This window comes from Lipophrys pholis (assembly GCF_963383615.2).
Source record: "Lipophrys pholis genome assembly, chromosome: 16".
NCBI lineage: Eukaryota > Metazoa > Chordata > Actinopteri > Blenniiformes > Blenniidae > Lipophrys > Lipophrys pholis.
The window spans coordinates 2,820,884-2,837,434 of NC_137634.1; the positions used below are offsets into that span (position 1 = coordinate 2,820,884).

The following is a 16,551-nucleotide window of genomic DNA, read 5'->3' on the forward strand; positions in this document are numbered from 1 at the left end:
TTTTACATTTAGTTCTATTTAGATACAAGATAATGTTTTAGATGTATTTTAGAGGTTCAGAGGAAGAAAAACTGTTCTAAGATTCAACAAAATAATAATAATCTACAAAAAAACGATTATTTTGTCAATATTATTGATAGATATTTTGACATCATCTTTCTTTCTTTTTTTATTTTCATTGCAAAATGTTGTACAATCTGATTGTTGTACATTGACAGAGAGTTTATTATTCAGAAATCATTTTTGAAAAACACCACCAGAGTAGATTTATTTCATTAAGTCTCAGGGAGAACATAGAAACCCACAGAAAATCCTCTCCAGTCTGCCGTTTTTAATCTTACTGTGCCAATTTGATCTACGTTTTTTTTTTTCTTTTTCAATCTGCTCGCAGTTTTCAAAGATATAATTTATTAGTTGTGGCAGCAGCTGTGAGCTTCCGTGTGACAACATCCTCTCTGACATAAACACTACAAGTTTTCACAGGAAATAACAGATCTGGCTCCCCGTTAAATGTGTAAAAACATACTTATGAGTAAACAGGGGTCTCCAGTTTTCTCTCTGAAAGAGCAGGGGACTGTATCTCTAGTTTCTTATGTCGTCCTCATTCCCTGGCCTCATTCTGCACATCACAACAACATGAGAAGTCTTCTTGATGTGTGGATGGGAGGCAGAGAGACAGGATGAGGTGTGTGGGGGGGGTGGAAGGGGTGGAGGGGGTGGAGGGGGGGGGGGGGGGGGTGCAGGAGGGGGGTGCTTTCAAGCCTGGCATCAGTAATAATTGTAATAATGTTATTGTGGGAAGCCCACAGAGTGTGAGAGCAACGTCAGGCTTAAACTGATGTTTATCCTCAGAGGAGACGAGTGTAATGGCAGATTTATGGGATTTGTCAGGGTGATGTGTGGGTGTTACTTTAAAGACACTGGAGTTTACCTGAGAGGATAAAAAACCTGCAGTTACACTCCTCTCACCCCCGGGCATCGGTTCTATTCACAACACTCTTTAGTCATCAAGGACAAAAATGACCACTTCACAAAATCATTACTGATGTTTCTTCTTCTTCTTCTTCTTCTTCTTCTTCTTCTTCTTCTTCTTCTTCTTCTTCTTCTTCTTCTTTTTTAAAGATTTTAACTCTTTAGAGTCCAATTTGATGACATAATTCTACACTTTAAAAACAAACAAATAAATAAATAAAATAAATAGATAAAATAAATAAAATAAATAAAATAAATAAAATGAATAAAATGAATAAAATGAATAAAATGAATAAAATGAATAAAATAAATAAAATAAATAAAATAAATTAATAAATTAAATAAATAAATAAATAAATAAATAAATAAATAAATAAATAAATAAATAAATAAATAAATAAATAAATAAATAAATAAATAAGTAAATAAATAAATAAATGTTGAGTGAAAATTTTCAATCTGTTTTTGATGTAAAAATTTGATGTATTGTTTTTTTGGGGCTCCTCAGATTGAACTATTAATACACGAATAGCTCATTTCAGGACAAATAGTCTCATTGAAACCATTTTTTAAACTACTACTAACCAATAAAAATATAATCATGCAGTCTGTAATGTCAGTGTTTCTTTTAATCAACATACAAATTCAGAGTGAACATATATAAGAGAACAATATACTACTTATATAGCCACGTCATGTCATCCAACTGACATTTAATAACAATGGAGGAAATTATAAGCAAATAGGAAATTAAATGTTCATAATGAGGGCTAAAATACAGATTTTTCCAATTGGTTCAATATATTAGTCAGATGTGATATTTTCTCACAGTGTGAACAAGTCAGAAAGAGTGCTACAATAGGAGGAAGAAGGATTATGACTGAAGGTGAAAGCCCTCCACCCATAATCCCTCTGAAGTGACCGTTTGATGAGGAGGAGCTGACTTTAGTTCGACTGTGTTCGTTCCGTTTCTCCACTTTCTACTAACAGAGCAGCAAGTATTTATTCTATTATCACACCGTGCACAGATCTACATCTCTGTTTCTACCATTCAGACAGTATCTCTGAGGCAGCAGCTCTCCTGCTGATTTATCACACAATCAAAGTAACTAGACACTCATGGAAACATTAGTAACTGTAACTGATCTAGTAATCACACAATTCCAAGAGCAAGTAAACTTTGATCTGAATTCTCACAAACTTAACACAACTTGAACCCCCCCCCCCCCCCGCTGATTTTAAAGGCACAACAAGCAGGAATTATAAGTAATTATGGTGTTTACATCAGCTGTCTTCATGTCAATGTCACCTTCTATCGCAGACGGTCAAATTCTTCAGGATTACTTAATGACGTATGTGTATTAAAACTACTAATTTAACATAAAACAGGTGGATTTAAGTTAAACTGCCTGAACCCAGTTCAGTTTTAAAATCCTCAGGAGGGATTGTAATTGACCTTGTGTTCACTTTTTGAGATTATTCTGCACGGCCTGTTCTCTGTTGAGACAATGAGAGGTTCTCGTCATGACGAACTGATCACTAAATCCCCAGGAGCACGCGCGACGTCCACATTTGACCAAACGTGACCAAACTGACGGGATGCTTGTTTGGCGCGTCCGCGGTTCGATGACAGGAACTCATCAGTGAATCGCTTCCTTTTAGTGATTGCTTGATCTCCGTCAGCTCGTCATCGTAATCGTTGCAGACACACGCCAAACAAAGCCGGTTTCCATTGTCTTGCTGTGACGGGGGGGTTTGCCTGACTCTCTGTGAGGCCGGCCGTCCGGCGCTGAAGCGCGATGGCTCACTGCATCTATTGGATTATGGGAGGGATTTGAAAACCAGGATTAAGCCACGGGGCTGGAGGAGGCAGCATGGGGGCTGCGTGAGCCATTGCATCCCTGGGGTGTGTTAGGGTGTGTGTAAGTGTGTGTGTGGTGCAGCCCAGGGGCCACGCAGCTCGGTTCCTCGGTCCCCGGCGCCGACCGGACGTCCACCATGAACCTGTTCTGCTTCACGCTGGTAAGATTCCTGCGCTGGGCTGCTGAGGGAGCAGAGGCGAGCAGCCCTGTGGGAGACGCTGCTGATGTTATTGTTGTTGACAAGGATCTGAAACGGGCTCGCTCTCTGGGGGGGGGGGGGGGGGGGGGGGGACAAAACTGCAAACAACTTTCCCTCTGCTGAGGATTTATTAGCTCTCAGAGCTTTTCCCTCTTGTGTCCTTCTATTTTCTGCGGTGTGTTTGAGATAAAACATAATATTACATTCCTGCTTTTTTTATTTTGTTTTTAACAATTCACTTAAATGTTAAAAAATGCATGAATGTGCATGGTAAATGGAGAAAGGATGGGAAATGTTCTTTCATGCCATCTGTAGAAGCCGTGGCGTGTCGGAAAAGTGACAGTTCATGTGTCAAACCTCATTTGCGGATGCTTTTAGAGGAACGCATGAGTAGAACTGTGTGTTGGAGGTAGATCTGAACGCCCTCTCCTCTTCCACTCACTGTCAGGTTAAATTTAGCAGCTCCAACGCTTTAACATGTTCCCTGTCTCGTTAAAACCATAAAAAGATGATCTGGTTACCTGAGAAGAGCATGACGGATATATGTCGGTGCGTACACAAACGCTCTCCTGTGAGTTACAGTTGAGAAGTTGAACGATGATTCAGCTATTCAGAGCATGGCTGAATCATGTAAGAATTAATCTTTCATTTATTCATTTGAATGAATAACTGCATTTTCCTACATACTGTAATCGCTACCATGATCGAAGTGTTATATGAGTGATTTTTTTTTTTTTTTAAATATGTAAGAATTCATGAAAATTGTGAATATTTAATGATGGTAAAGATGTATAATGAGGCTAATTAAAGAGAAATTGTCACCACTAAGATTTAAGGAGAGGTTTTAATGCTACAGGCTGATGTTTCAGGCCTGAATTTAACTGCCAAGAAGTGAGAAGAGGGTTTTTTTTAAGCTGGTGTATCAGTATTGGAAATAAAAGTGGTCCCATGGTTGAGCCATCCAAAGCTTGGCAGACAATGAGGCAGCTCATGGGCCATGATTTAAAGGCAGTAGTGTATTTTAATGGAAGATACTAACTGCAGGTTTCATGCTCCAGTCATTCATTATCACTATTCTGTCCTTGTCAGACTGGTTTACCATCATATGAGGGAATAACGCACTAGAAAGACGCGTTGTTTATGCAGAATTCCAGGCATGTGTCGTTCTCTTTTCAGGACGGCTCCACGGAAAGTGTTTATGAACCGGCGTACAGTCAAACCCTCAAAGACGTCCTGCCGAAGTACCAGTGCAGCTCGGCCATGCTGAGCAGTCGGACCGAGTGGGGCGGCTCCAGTCCGTCCATCAGTTCTGTGAGTGTTCACCAATATCCGACCAATCACTGACCAGCAGAGCCTCCCCTTGATCCTAAGATGGTTTGTCTTGTTATGTCTGGAATTAATCCAACGTGTGGATCACTACATTTCTACTTGATGTATAAACTCAGAATAATTGTGAAAAATGTTTGCTTGTTTCCCCTCAGAGTACCCCCAAACCTAAAAAAGAAAACAGAAGGTACGTGAGGTTTCTAAGATTCTTGCGTTTACGTCCCGTTTCCCTTCAGTCCATAAAGTATTGATTACATTTCGTCCCAGGTCGTGTGTGGCGGCGTCGAGCTCGGCCGATGGGACATCAGGTCGGTACAAAGTCCTCTGAAGCGTGGAATCACTGTGATCTCATGTCCACAGCTCGTCTTCTCGTTCTTCCTCCTTTCAGGAGAAAAAGTGGAGATGACCAGCTGCTGGGAGTCCAACAGGAAGGACGTCTTTCTTCAGAGGACGGTGCAGGACAGAGGTAGAGTGAAAGGCCTTGCAGTGCTGAGAGGAGTTTCAGGATGAGGACGGAGGCAGTGGTGGAGTCGAGAAAACCTGAACTTTCATCACTTTCATCGAGAAGCAAAAACAGCAGAGGACATTTCATTTTCTCTCTTCTGCTTCACGTTCCTCATTATTGTACAGGAAACTTTAATATGTAACTTCTGGAATTGTGGAACGATGTGAAAAAGATTTGAAGCTCAGAAAGAAGATTATTTTACCAAATATAGAAAGAACAAATGACTCAATTATAGAAAATCCATGGATTTTTGTACATTTGTTCTCATTATAATTCTATTACATGTTGTATTATAAACATACTATATACATCTGCAGGAGCAGCATTTGAGAATATTTGTGTTTTCCTCTGTTTCCAGGGAGACAGAGTCGGAGCTTTTTCCCAAAATTCCTCCTCGAGAGCCATTTTCAAAAAGTTGCGTTTTCAGTTTTCGGTTAAATTTCTATCACGCAGGTTGAGAAGACGAAAGCGACACGTTAGTTTTGAATTGAATGAAGTGTAACATCCTCTGTAGCTGCGTCTAGCCGCCGTGCGTCTGGTGTAATAATTATTAATGGTTGTTTTCTGTGTGAACTGATCCTGCAGATGTTTGTGAAAACGACCCTCTGAGTGACTTCCTGACACAAGAAGCGAAGGAGCAGAGCAGCAGCAGGACTCAGACACATCAACCAGCTCAGGTAAAACAACCAGCTCAGGTAAACAAACAACCAGCTCAGGTAAACAAACAACCAGCTCAGGTAAAACAACCAGCTCAGGTAAAACAAACAACCAGCTCAGGTAAACAAACAACCAGCTCAGGTAAAACAACCAGCTCAGGTAAAAACAACCAGCTCAGGTAAAAACAACCAGCTCAGGTAAAACAACCAGCTCAGGTAAAACAACCAGCTCAGGTAAAACAAACAACCAGCTCAGGTAAAACAACCAGCTCAGGTAAACAAACAACCAGCTCAGGTAAAACAAACAACCAGCTCAGGTAAACAAACAACCAGCTCAGGTAAACAAACAACCAGCTCAGGTAAAACAAACAACCAGCTCAGGTAAAACAACCAGCTCAGGTAAACAAAGAACCAGCTCAGGTAAAACAACCAGCTCAGGTAAAACAAACAACCAGCTCAGGTAAAACAAACTACCAGCTCAGGTAAAACAACCAGCTCAGGTAAAACAAACTACCAGCTCAGGTAAAACAACCAGCTCAGGTAAAAACAACCAGCTCAGGTAAAACAACCAGCTCAGGTAAAACAAACTACCAGCTCAGGTAAAACAACCAGCTCAGGTAAACAAACAACCAGCTCAGGTAAACAAACAACCAGCTCAGGTAAAAACAACCAGCTCAGGTAAACAAACAACCAGCTCAGGTAAAACTACCAGCTCAGGTAAACAAACAACCAGCACCTGACATCATGTGTACGACACCACTGCATCCTGATGAATTAAGATCACACTGTGGATTAGATCTAAACCAGGAACCTGCAGTTTAAATATATTTAATCTTTTTTTTTTGATCATTTGTAAGGCGAAATTTCCAAGAAAAAACTGCTATAACACCTATTTAGTTTTTTTGTGAGTAGTTTTTGTAAACTTTTACACTTTCACTTGTCCTCCAAGTTTTAGTCTGAAGATTAGATGATTTTTGAAACACGGTGTGGAACACAAATACAATATAAGTAAACACAAAATGATTGTTTGGGTATAATTTTCTGAACGCTTCATGTCGAGGCTCCAGAGCTGCAGGTTGAAACACCCCTGATCTGATGTAACACATCCCCACATGAACACTTTCATAATCGATAATTATCCACAAAGCCGTGCAGTTTTTCCTCTAATCCCGTCCCCACGTGGCAGTGACTGGCACACCATACCTGGCACACCTGCACGTGTTTGCTTATGTAACTGCATGAAACGCAGAGCACCTCCAGATAAAAGACACCAGGATGGACCTTCTCTCATGTTTCAGTGTGTGAGAGGTGGAATGTGTGTGTGTGTGTGTGTGTTTGTGTGTGTTTGTGAAGTCGGAGGAAGGTTGAACGGGGTTAAATGGGAAGGAAAACCTTTGAGAGGTTGTTTATATGTCAGCCAAATTAGATCCACTGTCCGCTTTAATCTGCTTTATGATCTTTAATCTCCTTTATAAGGTCCTTGTAGATCTGCCCTGTGTTGGTTAAAGAGCCGGATTGAGTCTTGTTTGTCAGCAGCTGAGCGTGTAGAGCAGCAAAACATCCCAACACAACCACAGTCCTGTTATATCACTCCACATTCAAATTGAATAACAACACTGGGCAGCATGTGTATAAATACACATATTCTTTTCTTTAAATCTTCCCCGAACACAAAACGAATGTAAAATAGCTCACAGGGAATCTCAAAGAGTTTGAGTGTGTAAGACCATACATTTAACATATAGGACATTTCTTACAGTATTTAAAGGTTAAAATGTTTATTTATACTCGCTTTCCATAAGCAAATAGTTTATACTGCTATTACTATTACTATCATAATATATTATTATATTGATTATTGATATTTGTATTGTTATTGTTATGATTGTTGTACTGATTATCAATAATATTACTATTTTCATTTATTTACTTATTTACTTTTCTCATATTTTTATTTGTTCAAGTATTATTGTTTCATTGTCTTTTAATTAAACTTTTTTTATGTTTGAAATAGAGACATACCATACCATACCATACCATACCATACCATACCATACATACCATACCATACCATACCATACCATACCATACCATACCATACCATACCATACCATACCATACATACCATACCATACCATACCATACCATACCATACCATACCATACCATACCATACCATACCATAGAGACGAACTTTCCTGTATCTTACTGAAGGTAGAGGAACATGAGTGACTGGTGAGTCTGGTCCAGTTACTGTTTATTATGTTTCACCTCTGTTTCTGTCTTCAGAGCGGTGAAACTCCAGCCGTGACGGCAGAATCAATACGGAGCACAGGACGACTAAAGAGGCTCCAGAACCTGGTCCAGGCCCGGAGAGGACCTCAGAGTGCAGCTGGAGGAGGGAAGAGTCCCTCTGAGGATGGAGGTGAGTGACCGGAGGTCGAAGTTCAACTGATCAGCTCGGCCGGTCGGCTCGTAACTCACAGAATCGCTTCACAGGAAAGGTGAGCAGTGAAAACCCCGTGCTGACCTGCATCGGCCTGGGCAGGAGGGCCGAGAAGAAACCGACGAGAACCACTCCGTCGCCACAGGAGCAGACCAGACGCCTCCACCCGGACCCCGAGGAGGACGAGGTCTGGAGTCCCAACACTGGGAACCTTCCTCTGTGGAGCTCGTTTGGCTGCTCACAGCCGTGGACGCCGCTCTACCACAGCTGCCACCAGCCCGGACACGAGCTGTGGGCCTGCGGTGGCGGCGGCGGCGGCACCCTGTCGCTGCCCCGGACCACCGAGTGGGACCGCTTCCAGAGTCTGATCCAGGAGCTGGACAACAAGCAGTCGCCACCGCAGATGATCCGCTCCATCACCGACCTGCACCTCTCGCAGAACAAGGTCTGGAAAATACTAAAATAAGAAATCTCAGAAAACAACCGTGTGAAATGTAGACGTTAAACCACATTTCAGGTGAAAACGCATCGATTTAGCTTTTTGGTTTTAGAAGATTTTGCGTTCACGTGGCAAAGTTTGGAAAACAATTCCATTTCCACGGAAACGGCAGAAACACTGAAAACAATGTAGTTAACCTGCCGGGCCACAGGGTGGTGCTGTTGGTTGTTTTTGTAATGAAACCACACAAAGAGAACAACACGCTATAAACATTAACAATGAGAGGAGACAGACGACCAAGTTGGATTGTCTCCGCTGACTGTCTATTTTCTATTTTCACTAAAAATCGAGCCTAAAGCCTCGAGTCCGACTAAAGAACCTGCCTCCAGTCAAATCTAAAGCTTTAAACATTCCAGGGTCCAGATTTGTCCTCCACCAGAGAGGAAACCTTCGAGTATTATTAATATTATTTCCAGACAGTGTGGCTCAGTTGTTCTGAGACCAAAGTGCAGTAGAATCTAATTTGAAGGCCGCGGCCTGCGACGTCTCCCTCTCCTCTGCAGTTTGCTCCCAGATCTCCACAGTGTCATTAAACTCAGCTCTGCAGGGCAAAAACTTTATAATTGCAGCTCCGAGCTCTTCGGGGAACATTCAGCCTAACTGAGCTGTAATTGAAATTTCCAGCTAAGACTTGTTTCTCCTTTATTGCTCTTCTGCTGATCAGAGCTCGGTTTCCACAGCTCGGTAACTTATGAGGCTTTAGTGTCCTTTGGTAATGTTGTACCATTGAAATCAAACATTCCAACGCAAACAGAAAGTGGATCCTATTGAAGGAGGATGTTTACGAAGAGGATTTTATATGTAAAGACTGAAAACACAATTGTTTAGGAGCATTTCGATTATATAAACACGTTATCGTGGAGCCATTCGGACCTGTTTCATTTCTTAGTTTTTGCTTTTTATCCATCACACTCAAACTTTATGAGATAACTGTTTAATAGGAATCGAGTTATGCTTATAAAAGTTTTTATTAGTGAATTATAATTTGAAAAATCCATGCAAAATTTCATCTTTTGTGTATTAAATCAAATTACATTCATGAAAGTAAAATATATTTCTCTGTTACATATGAAATAATTACTTTTTTAAGGTTCATTCTTCTTCTTCTTCTTCTGTTTTTAATTATTATCCTTCATTTAGTGACCACTCCTCTGTTACTGTGAATGATGTATGAATAAACCCAGTTGGGTTGAACATGAATCAGTGTGCAGGTCCGTACGGTAGTTATCAGCGCCGTCACTGCCTCCACAGAGGAACCAGGATCACTCTTACATTCCTCTAACATCCGCTTCACAAGCTGTATTAATACACTGTAATTGCACCGTCTAGAATCCCTGCACACACGTTAGTTTCCAGTATGAGGAACAATGGTTCCGCCAGCTGCTGACACGTCCTGTCACAGTATTTCAGTATTTTAACGGTCAGCGTTGGGACCGGAGCCAGCGGTCCGTCTAACAGATGTTCTGAATGACTGCTTACACTAATGTTAATGGGACGACTGGAGTCAGGAACGGCTCGTTGGCTTCACTTTAACAACGCCTACGTCAATTATTGTGCATGAAGTATCAACTAAATTGAAATGGATTGAAATAAAATGTTAAGAGAGAGAATCTGGTGACGGTTGAGACGAGGTCCCTTCAATCAATCAGCAGCCTCGTACACTTTGACGCATAATAACCCTGAAACGCAATTACTATTCATTTTAGTTCAAAGATTAAATACATTATGATATGACCTGAGCACATTACGAATATTATAATTGAAGGTTTTAAAATGAGATAGATAAACACCTCGATGTGCCTTTTTTATATAATGAACACTATTGAACTGAGCAAAAATTACAATTTATACACAAAAAAAACAACAAAAATTGTAAATATATTGAACATATATGAATGTTGGATTACCTCCATCCTACTATTTATCCGCATAATAAAATATCCCATATATGAAACAGCCACTGGTCGTAATTGAAGCGGGCGGGCAGATGTATCGCTGGCAGGGTTTAACCTACTTAAGAACGCAAGTCATCAAAAAACAAACCGTCCACGTTTCGGGGTCACAAAGACACACACACACACACACACACACACACACACACACACACACACACACACACACACACACACACACACACACACACACACACACACACACACACACACACACACACACACACACACTCACATCCATCTGTCACCACAAACACGCACATTATAATCTGTCTTTCACCCAAACAGTCGACCAGATTTGGGAGACGTGACGCCTCCAGCCGGCACTCGCAGGACAAAACAGGCACTCGGGTGAGAGAGTCCGACCTCCTCCATCTGTGAGCGGCGTCGGCCCCCATCCAGGAACTCGCCCTCCTCCAACTTCACCTCTCTCTGTTTACTCCGTTAAAACAGGAGCGGGAGCCGGGCGGCGGCGAGCCGGACGGATCCGGGCTGGACGTGTCAACGCAGAGCGACGGGAAACACGGCGAGGCCTCGCCGCAGAGACCGAACACAGAGCTCAACGTACGTCTGGCAGCAGATAGAACAAATCTTCGGTTTGCTTCAGGGTTACGCCGGAGGAATAACTGAGGGGTTTAAGTTAACGCTGTCAGGGTTAGGGCTAGGTTAGGGTTAGGGTTAGGGTTAGGGCTAGGGTTGAACCACAACTTCAATTCCTGCGTGGCGAGAAATCTGTGAAAAGCAGAACAACCAAGGAATTGTTTGCAAATTCCACAAAGGAACGGATACGAACGCCACCAACTGCTTCTACACAATCTCATGCAACACATGTGGAACCCAACGAGAACCCATTTAACTCAACACACACACACACACACACATACATACATACATACATACATACATACATACATACATACATACATACATATATATGTATGAAGTTTTTTACAAAATGCTGCAGTTTATTACATAATGGGTTGAAAATGCAATACATCACTACATTTTGCACCAATGTGGCGCAACAGTTAATTCAGTTGACCTGTGTTAGATCGACTGAACGTTTCATGGTACTTATACATTTCAACTTTATGATGCTCGTTTATTTTTAACAAACTACTTTAAAAAGACCATCATCATAAAGTCCATATCATTCGACCATCACTGGATTCTTGGCACCTATCTAATGGCTGGACTTTATATTTATACTGACACTTCTCATAATGTCGTGTGAATTTTTGTGAATTTTAAGAGTCCAAACAGAATCTCTGCCCCCCCCCCCCCCCCAGTTGCAGGAAGAGGAAGTTTAGAGCTGAGCACAGGTAGCTGGGGATTACTCCCGGCACACACACCTCCAAGGTCTCGGCTATATAAAGCAAAGCGACGCTCGCAGGATTAAAGCGTTCTGCCTGCCAGCGGAGCTGCGTGTCCCAGCGTCAACTGGGATCCCGAGCTGCTCCGTCACACGAGGAATCAAACGCTGCAGCTTAGCGCCCTGACTCAGCGTTCCGCTTGGTTAAGCCTCCCGCCTTTTGTTGGCCCCCAAAAATGCCTGACAGCAAAAGAGAAGACGACAGAGTGAAAGTGTCACTGGGTGTTTCTGTTTAACTCCGCAGAGCGGAGGCGTGCGGACGGACGGGGCCGTGAAGACGGAGGCTGGCGGCGGGAGGCCGTTCGGTAAAGGACGCAGGAGGTCCAGTAACTCTCTGGAAAGCCTCTACAGCTTCAACAGTGGACAAAGCTCCTCCAGTAAGCGCCTCCGGGCAAAGGTCCAAGTGTCCTCTTCACACCACAACTCAATGAATTATGCAATCCCTGCTCGTACGCTCCCCGATCCTGTTACTCCGCCTCAGCTCTGCTAATCTCTGGCAAAATCCAGAAGTGACTGTGCCGCCGCGCCACCGCATCACCGCATCACCGCATCACCGCCGCACCGGCAAAACTGTTGTATTGAGTTATCTGTTGTGTTTGTGCCCCGATCACCCAGGCGGAGTCACCAGCGGCTCAGACTGCTCCAGCGACGGAAACAGCCCGAGGCTGGACGATGATCTGTCGTCCACGCGGCGGCTCCGTGGCCGAGCCAGAGTCCACACCGAGTACGTGCCAAGTCCCTACGACACCGAATCCCTCAGACTGGAGGTAAACCAGCCGCCGGGAAGCCATTTTATAACTGTGTTACTGGGGATGGTCACTGGAGCTGGATGGCCGCAGGGCGACGCTCACTGACCAGCGTCTTTCAGGTGTTTCTCTCTTTCCGCTACGTTGGACCTTCAGTTGATAAATAAACTGTGGTGGCGGGAAACCGGTGTAGGAACGTCTCAGGACAAGGGAGGACTCGGTTTGCGCCTCCAGCTATTCAGGAGGTAACAAACTGGTCCTCCTATTTCAACGCATTAAAATGAAGAGAAACGTCTCTTTCATATTCTCAATCGAAATTTGTTCCTTTAAAGGGGACATATCATGCTAAATCCACTTTTTTAGCCCTTAAATGCATTTTGTTGTATATTTAGAGTGTTTAGAAGTACAGAAAAGTTCAAAGTAGTCTCTTCAGGTGCTCCGTTGATATCTTTATATTCTGTTTTGGTCATATTTTGCGATCGGTTTCGATTTTTCTATTCTCTATTACGTTTTTTGAACAATGACGTCACAGTATTCTCAGTGGAACTGCCAAATTAGGACATCGACATTTCGAGCAATCCGCCATTTTTGTTTCTCGCTGCGATTTTGTAGTCCAACCGAAGTTACGAGAGGATAAGTGGAAATGTTCGGTTGTTGGATGTAGTAACCCACAAGCTTCGTTACACCGTCTCCCAGCATCAGAACCTTTTCCAAGTGCCTGGTTGAGTTTTATTTTTCACAGAAATGTACCCACATCTGTGGGTAAGGTCATTTTTGTGTGCGCGAAGCACTTTAAGGACGACTGCTTCAGCAACCTCCGCCAGTATAAAGAAGGATTTGCCGAAAGACTTGGTCTGATTGAGCGGTCAGTTCCTTCTATCTATGGAGACGACGAACAGAGCACTTCGGTAAGCTGTATATAACGCTAAAAAGTGTGATGATAAGACGTCCCTGTCATTGTTTTGTTAGCATTAGCAGTTGAACCGTCTTCATATGTTAGCGCTGTGTGCTCGTTTTAGATTATAATGTAACTTCTGTGTTAAATAGTCGTTGTAATACAGGCAGTATTGTAGTAGTGGGCATGGATGGAGAAGTTAGTGTAAATATAGTAACACAGCATTGCGTTACATCCATATGAAGACGTTGTTCTGCAGGTGCATCATCGTCATTTTCATCTCGCTCCGCCGGGTCCGACTCTGGCTCCAACATGTATGGCTGGATGGACAAATCTTCCGTTGTTGACATTTTGTAAATAATGTGTGAATATAAAGTTTCTGCGCCGCTAGATAATTGTATCTGTTCTATCAAACTACAAAGATGGCCGAACAGGGTGGCGTTGAACCGAGTGTCACCTCTGCAACCTGGAGAGGAGGAGGGGTATGAAGTGTCTCATTTGCATTTGAAGAGACCGCCCCAAAACGAGTTGCTCTCAGAAGCGCATCAGAAAAGGGGTTGAAAAGGGGCCTGTGGAGCTCTAATAATGAGGAATTCAGACCCAAGCATTGCAGTTTCGCGTTGTATAGACCACAACTGTATGATTTATATGTAAAAAGGAAGGATTTAAAAGCATGATATGTCTCCTTTAACTAATCCATCAATTTGCTTTTAAATTGAATTATAGATTACTGGGGGATTATTCTGCATGTCTTCAAACCATCGATGGATGGATGCTTATCCTGTTGAGGGTTCAAAATCTTTGGCACAATAGCACTAAAGACACACAGACAACCGCTTGAAATAGACTGAACCTAAACTGGAAAAAAGAAAATGGTTGGATCAACTTAACTGAATTGCTTCAATTGGTAACATCTAAATGAATCAACTTAATCTAATTCATTAATTTAGGTTAGAAATTAGTATATATTTGGAAACGGTTAGCTGTTAATGAAGATTTCATGCAATTTGGGTTCATAGTTTTCGTGAAATGTTGGTAAAATACATACATACATACAAACTAATAAATACACGCTGTTGAAGGTAATCAGGCCCAGGTAACACGATTCAAGTGAAAACACATTTAAACAGCAAACAATGTAGTTTTTATGTTGGGCCACTAGTGGGTGCCGTTGGTTGTTTTTGTAATGAGACCACGTACACCCCTGCATGCTGAGAAGAACACGCTATGAACGTTTCCAATGGGAGAACACGGACATTCTAGTGGACAGACTATATCTGGAATAATATCTGCAGAATCCAGACATGTGGGACTAATTCTATAGACCTATGATCCTATGATGGTTTTCAAAAGTTACGTTTTCAGTGACTCCGGGCAGCATTGTTGTGTAAACAATCCCCCCAAAATACAACAAATGAAGTTGTCGTGGTGTAAAACGGCCTTGAGAAGAACTCGTTAAACTGTGCTTCTCAGGACACGTAGGTCACAGCCTTAACTTTAACTTTAACTCTTTTTTTAACTTTCACTTCAACGTAGAAGCGCTTCGTTTTTGCTGGTCCTCTTATGATTTACGTGATAAAACTGAACGTCACTCAGGTGGGAGACGTGATCGACATCATCGCCACGCCGCCGATGGGAATCTGGAGAGGGTCGCTTAAAGGCAAAATTGGAAGTTTCAAGTTCATTTACGTGGACGTGCTGCCAGACGAGAGGCAGCGGGAGAGCCAGGGCGTGAGGCACCGGTCCACCGTACAGGAAGTGCTGCGCCGTCTCAGTTTGGAGGTATGGGCGACGTCTTCCCGTTCACTTCATCGAGAACGTCTGCCATCTTTTCCCCTGATTGATGGCTCCGCCCCTCCTTCCCCAGGAGTACTCGTCGCCTCTGCAGCTGGCCGGTTACCAGACGGTGGACGACCTGATGAAGCTGAGCGAGCCTCACCTGACGAGGCTGAACGTGACTGATCCGGAGCACCGGCAGCGTCTGCTGGCCGCCGTCCGCTCGCTGCAGCTCCTGAACGGTGAGCGCCTGGAGCTCGTACCGGGAACCTCGGTTCAACTAGAGCTACACTCGGTAGAGCGAAAACCTTTGCCAACGGCCACGTTTGCTTGCGGAACCGAGTTAGCAATCGCTAGCATGGTAGCCGTTAGCTCGTATCGTCGTGTAGCAACATCACAGTGAAACACAGATAAACCACTACCCGAGTCAATGAGCTCACAACGGTGTAGATATTGGCTGCGAGCTACGGAGCGTCTCCATGGCAACAGACGCTGATCTCCTTTGACCCATGAGGTACCTCTCCCATCCGCTTTGTGTGGGATTTTCTTTTAGCAGACGCAAAAACGATTTATCGGTTTGTCGTTAACGTCCCAAAATGTAATTGATTGGTCCTTGAATGATGACAAATCATCCCTGAAGATTTCATTCAATTCGGGTTAATAGTTTTCGCGAAAAGCTGGTAAAATACACGTTGGTTGGCGAAGGTAATCAGAACCGACAGAACCCGCTGAGATGTTTCAAAAAGGGAAACGGTACAAATGACATCAGGCCTAGAGTGGATAAGACGCTGAGGCTATCCGGGCTGCAGCGGCTAAAGAGGTCAGAGATAACAGGATGACCTGGAGCAGCGTATCTGAGAATAGAACAGGACGCACCAGGGAAGGAGTGAGCCGTTCAGGAGTGATAACAGAGGATCACTCCTTCTCTCCACAGCCGACCGGCAGCTGGACGGCGAGGTCGACTGGGAGAACGGCGAGAACGTGAAGGCCAACATCAACAACTGTCCGAGGGACTCCGGCTGCCACATGGCATCCGAGGGGTCCGACGGCGGCGTGGAGGAGGCGGAGCTTCATTTCCCCTCCGCAAGCCTTGGACCGGCCGACGCCACCGAGTCACGAGGATGAGACGCTCACGTTTGTTTTCTTCTTCCAAAGTTGTGTTTTTTTTTTTTAATTCCCCGCTGTTGATGTGAGACGAAGACGTCGCTCTGATCCACGGCTGGGCGGACATGTTGGTTAAATTCATATGTTTTCTGAAATAAAACAATTAATGAGACAGTTTTGTTTGGATTGTAATCAGAGTACAAATGATGAGCTGTGAATGAACTCTGTGACCTTCAAGCACC

The 16,551-nt window shown here is 43.3% G+C and overlaps 1 protein-coding gene across 2 annotated transcripts; it reads left to right on the top strand.

Moving 5' to 3' along the window:
- The first annotated feature begins 2,540 nt into the window (after nt 1–2,540).
- On the top strand, nt 2,541–16,482 carry samsn1b (SAM domain, SH3 domain and nuclear localisation signals 1b). 2 transcript variants are annotated; one of them, XM_080482661.1, is made up of 15 exons: nt 2,541–2,994; nt 4,210–4,344; nt 4,515–4,546; nt 4,627–4,667; nt 4,748–4,825; nt 5,450–5,541; nt 7,809–7,944; nt 8,019–8,410; nt 10,705–10,767; nt 10,870–10,980; nt 12,033–12,165; nt 12,404–12,555; nt 15,026–15,211; nt 15,297–15,447; nt 16,140–16,482. In XM_080482661.1, the coding sequence occupies exons 1-15, from the start codon at nt 2,971–2,973 to the stop codon at nt 16,328–16,330; spliced, it is 1,917 nt and encodes a 638-aa protein (XP_080338787.1). In that variant the 5' UTR covers nt 2,541–2,970; the 3' UTR covers nt 16,331–16,482. The 2 variants fall into 2 exon arrangements, with proteins under 2 accessions (XP_080338787.1, XP_080338788.1); XM_080482662.1 differs by having other exon boundaries at nt 2,853–2,994; nt 4,210–4,407.
- The last annotated feature ends 69 nt before the right edge of the window (nt 16,483–16,551 follow it).

Excerpts from the sequence above, each read along its gene's own strand:
- samsn1b (XM_080482661.1), top strand. The coding sequence starts at position 2,971 with ATGAACCTGTTCTGCTTCACGCTG. Across the intron at positions 2,995-4,209 it reads ACCTGTTCTGCTTCACGCTG|GACGGCTCCACGGAAAGTGT; the intron begins GTAAGATTCCTG and ends TTCTCTTTTCAG. Across the intron at positions 4,668-4,747 it reads CTCGGCCGATGGGACATCAG|GAGAAAAAGTGGAGATGACC; the intron begins GTCGGTACAAAG and ends TCCTCCTTTCAG.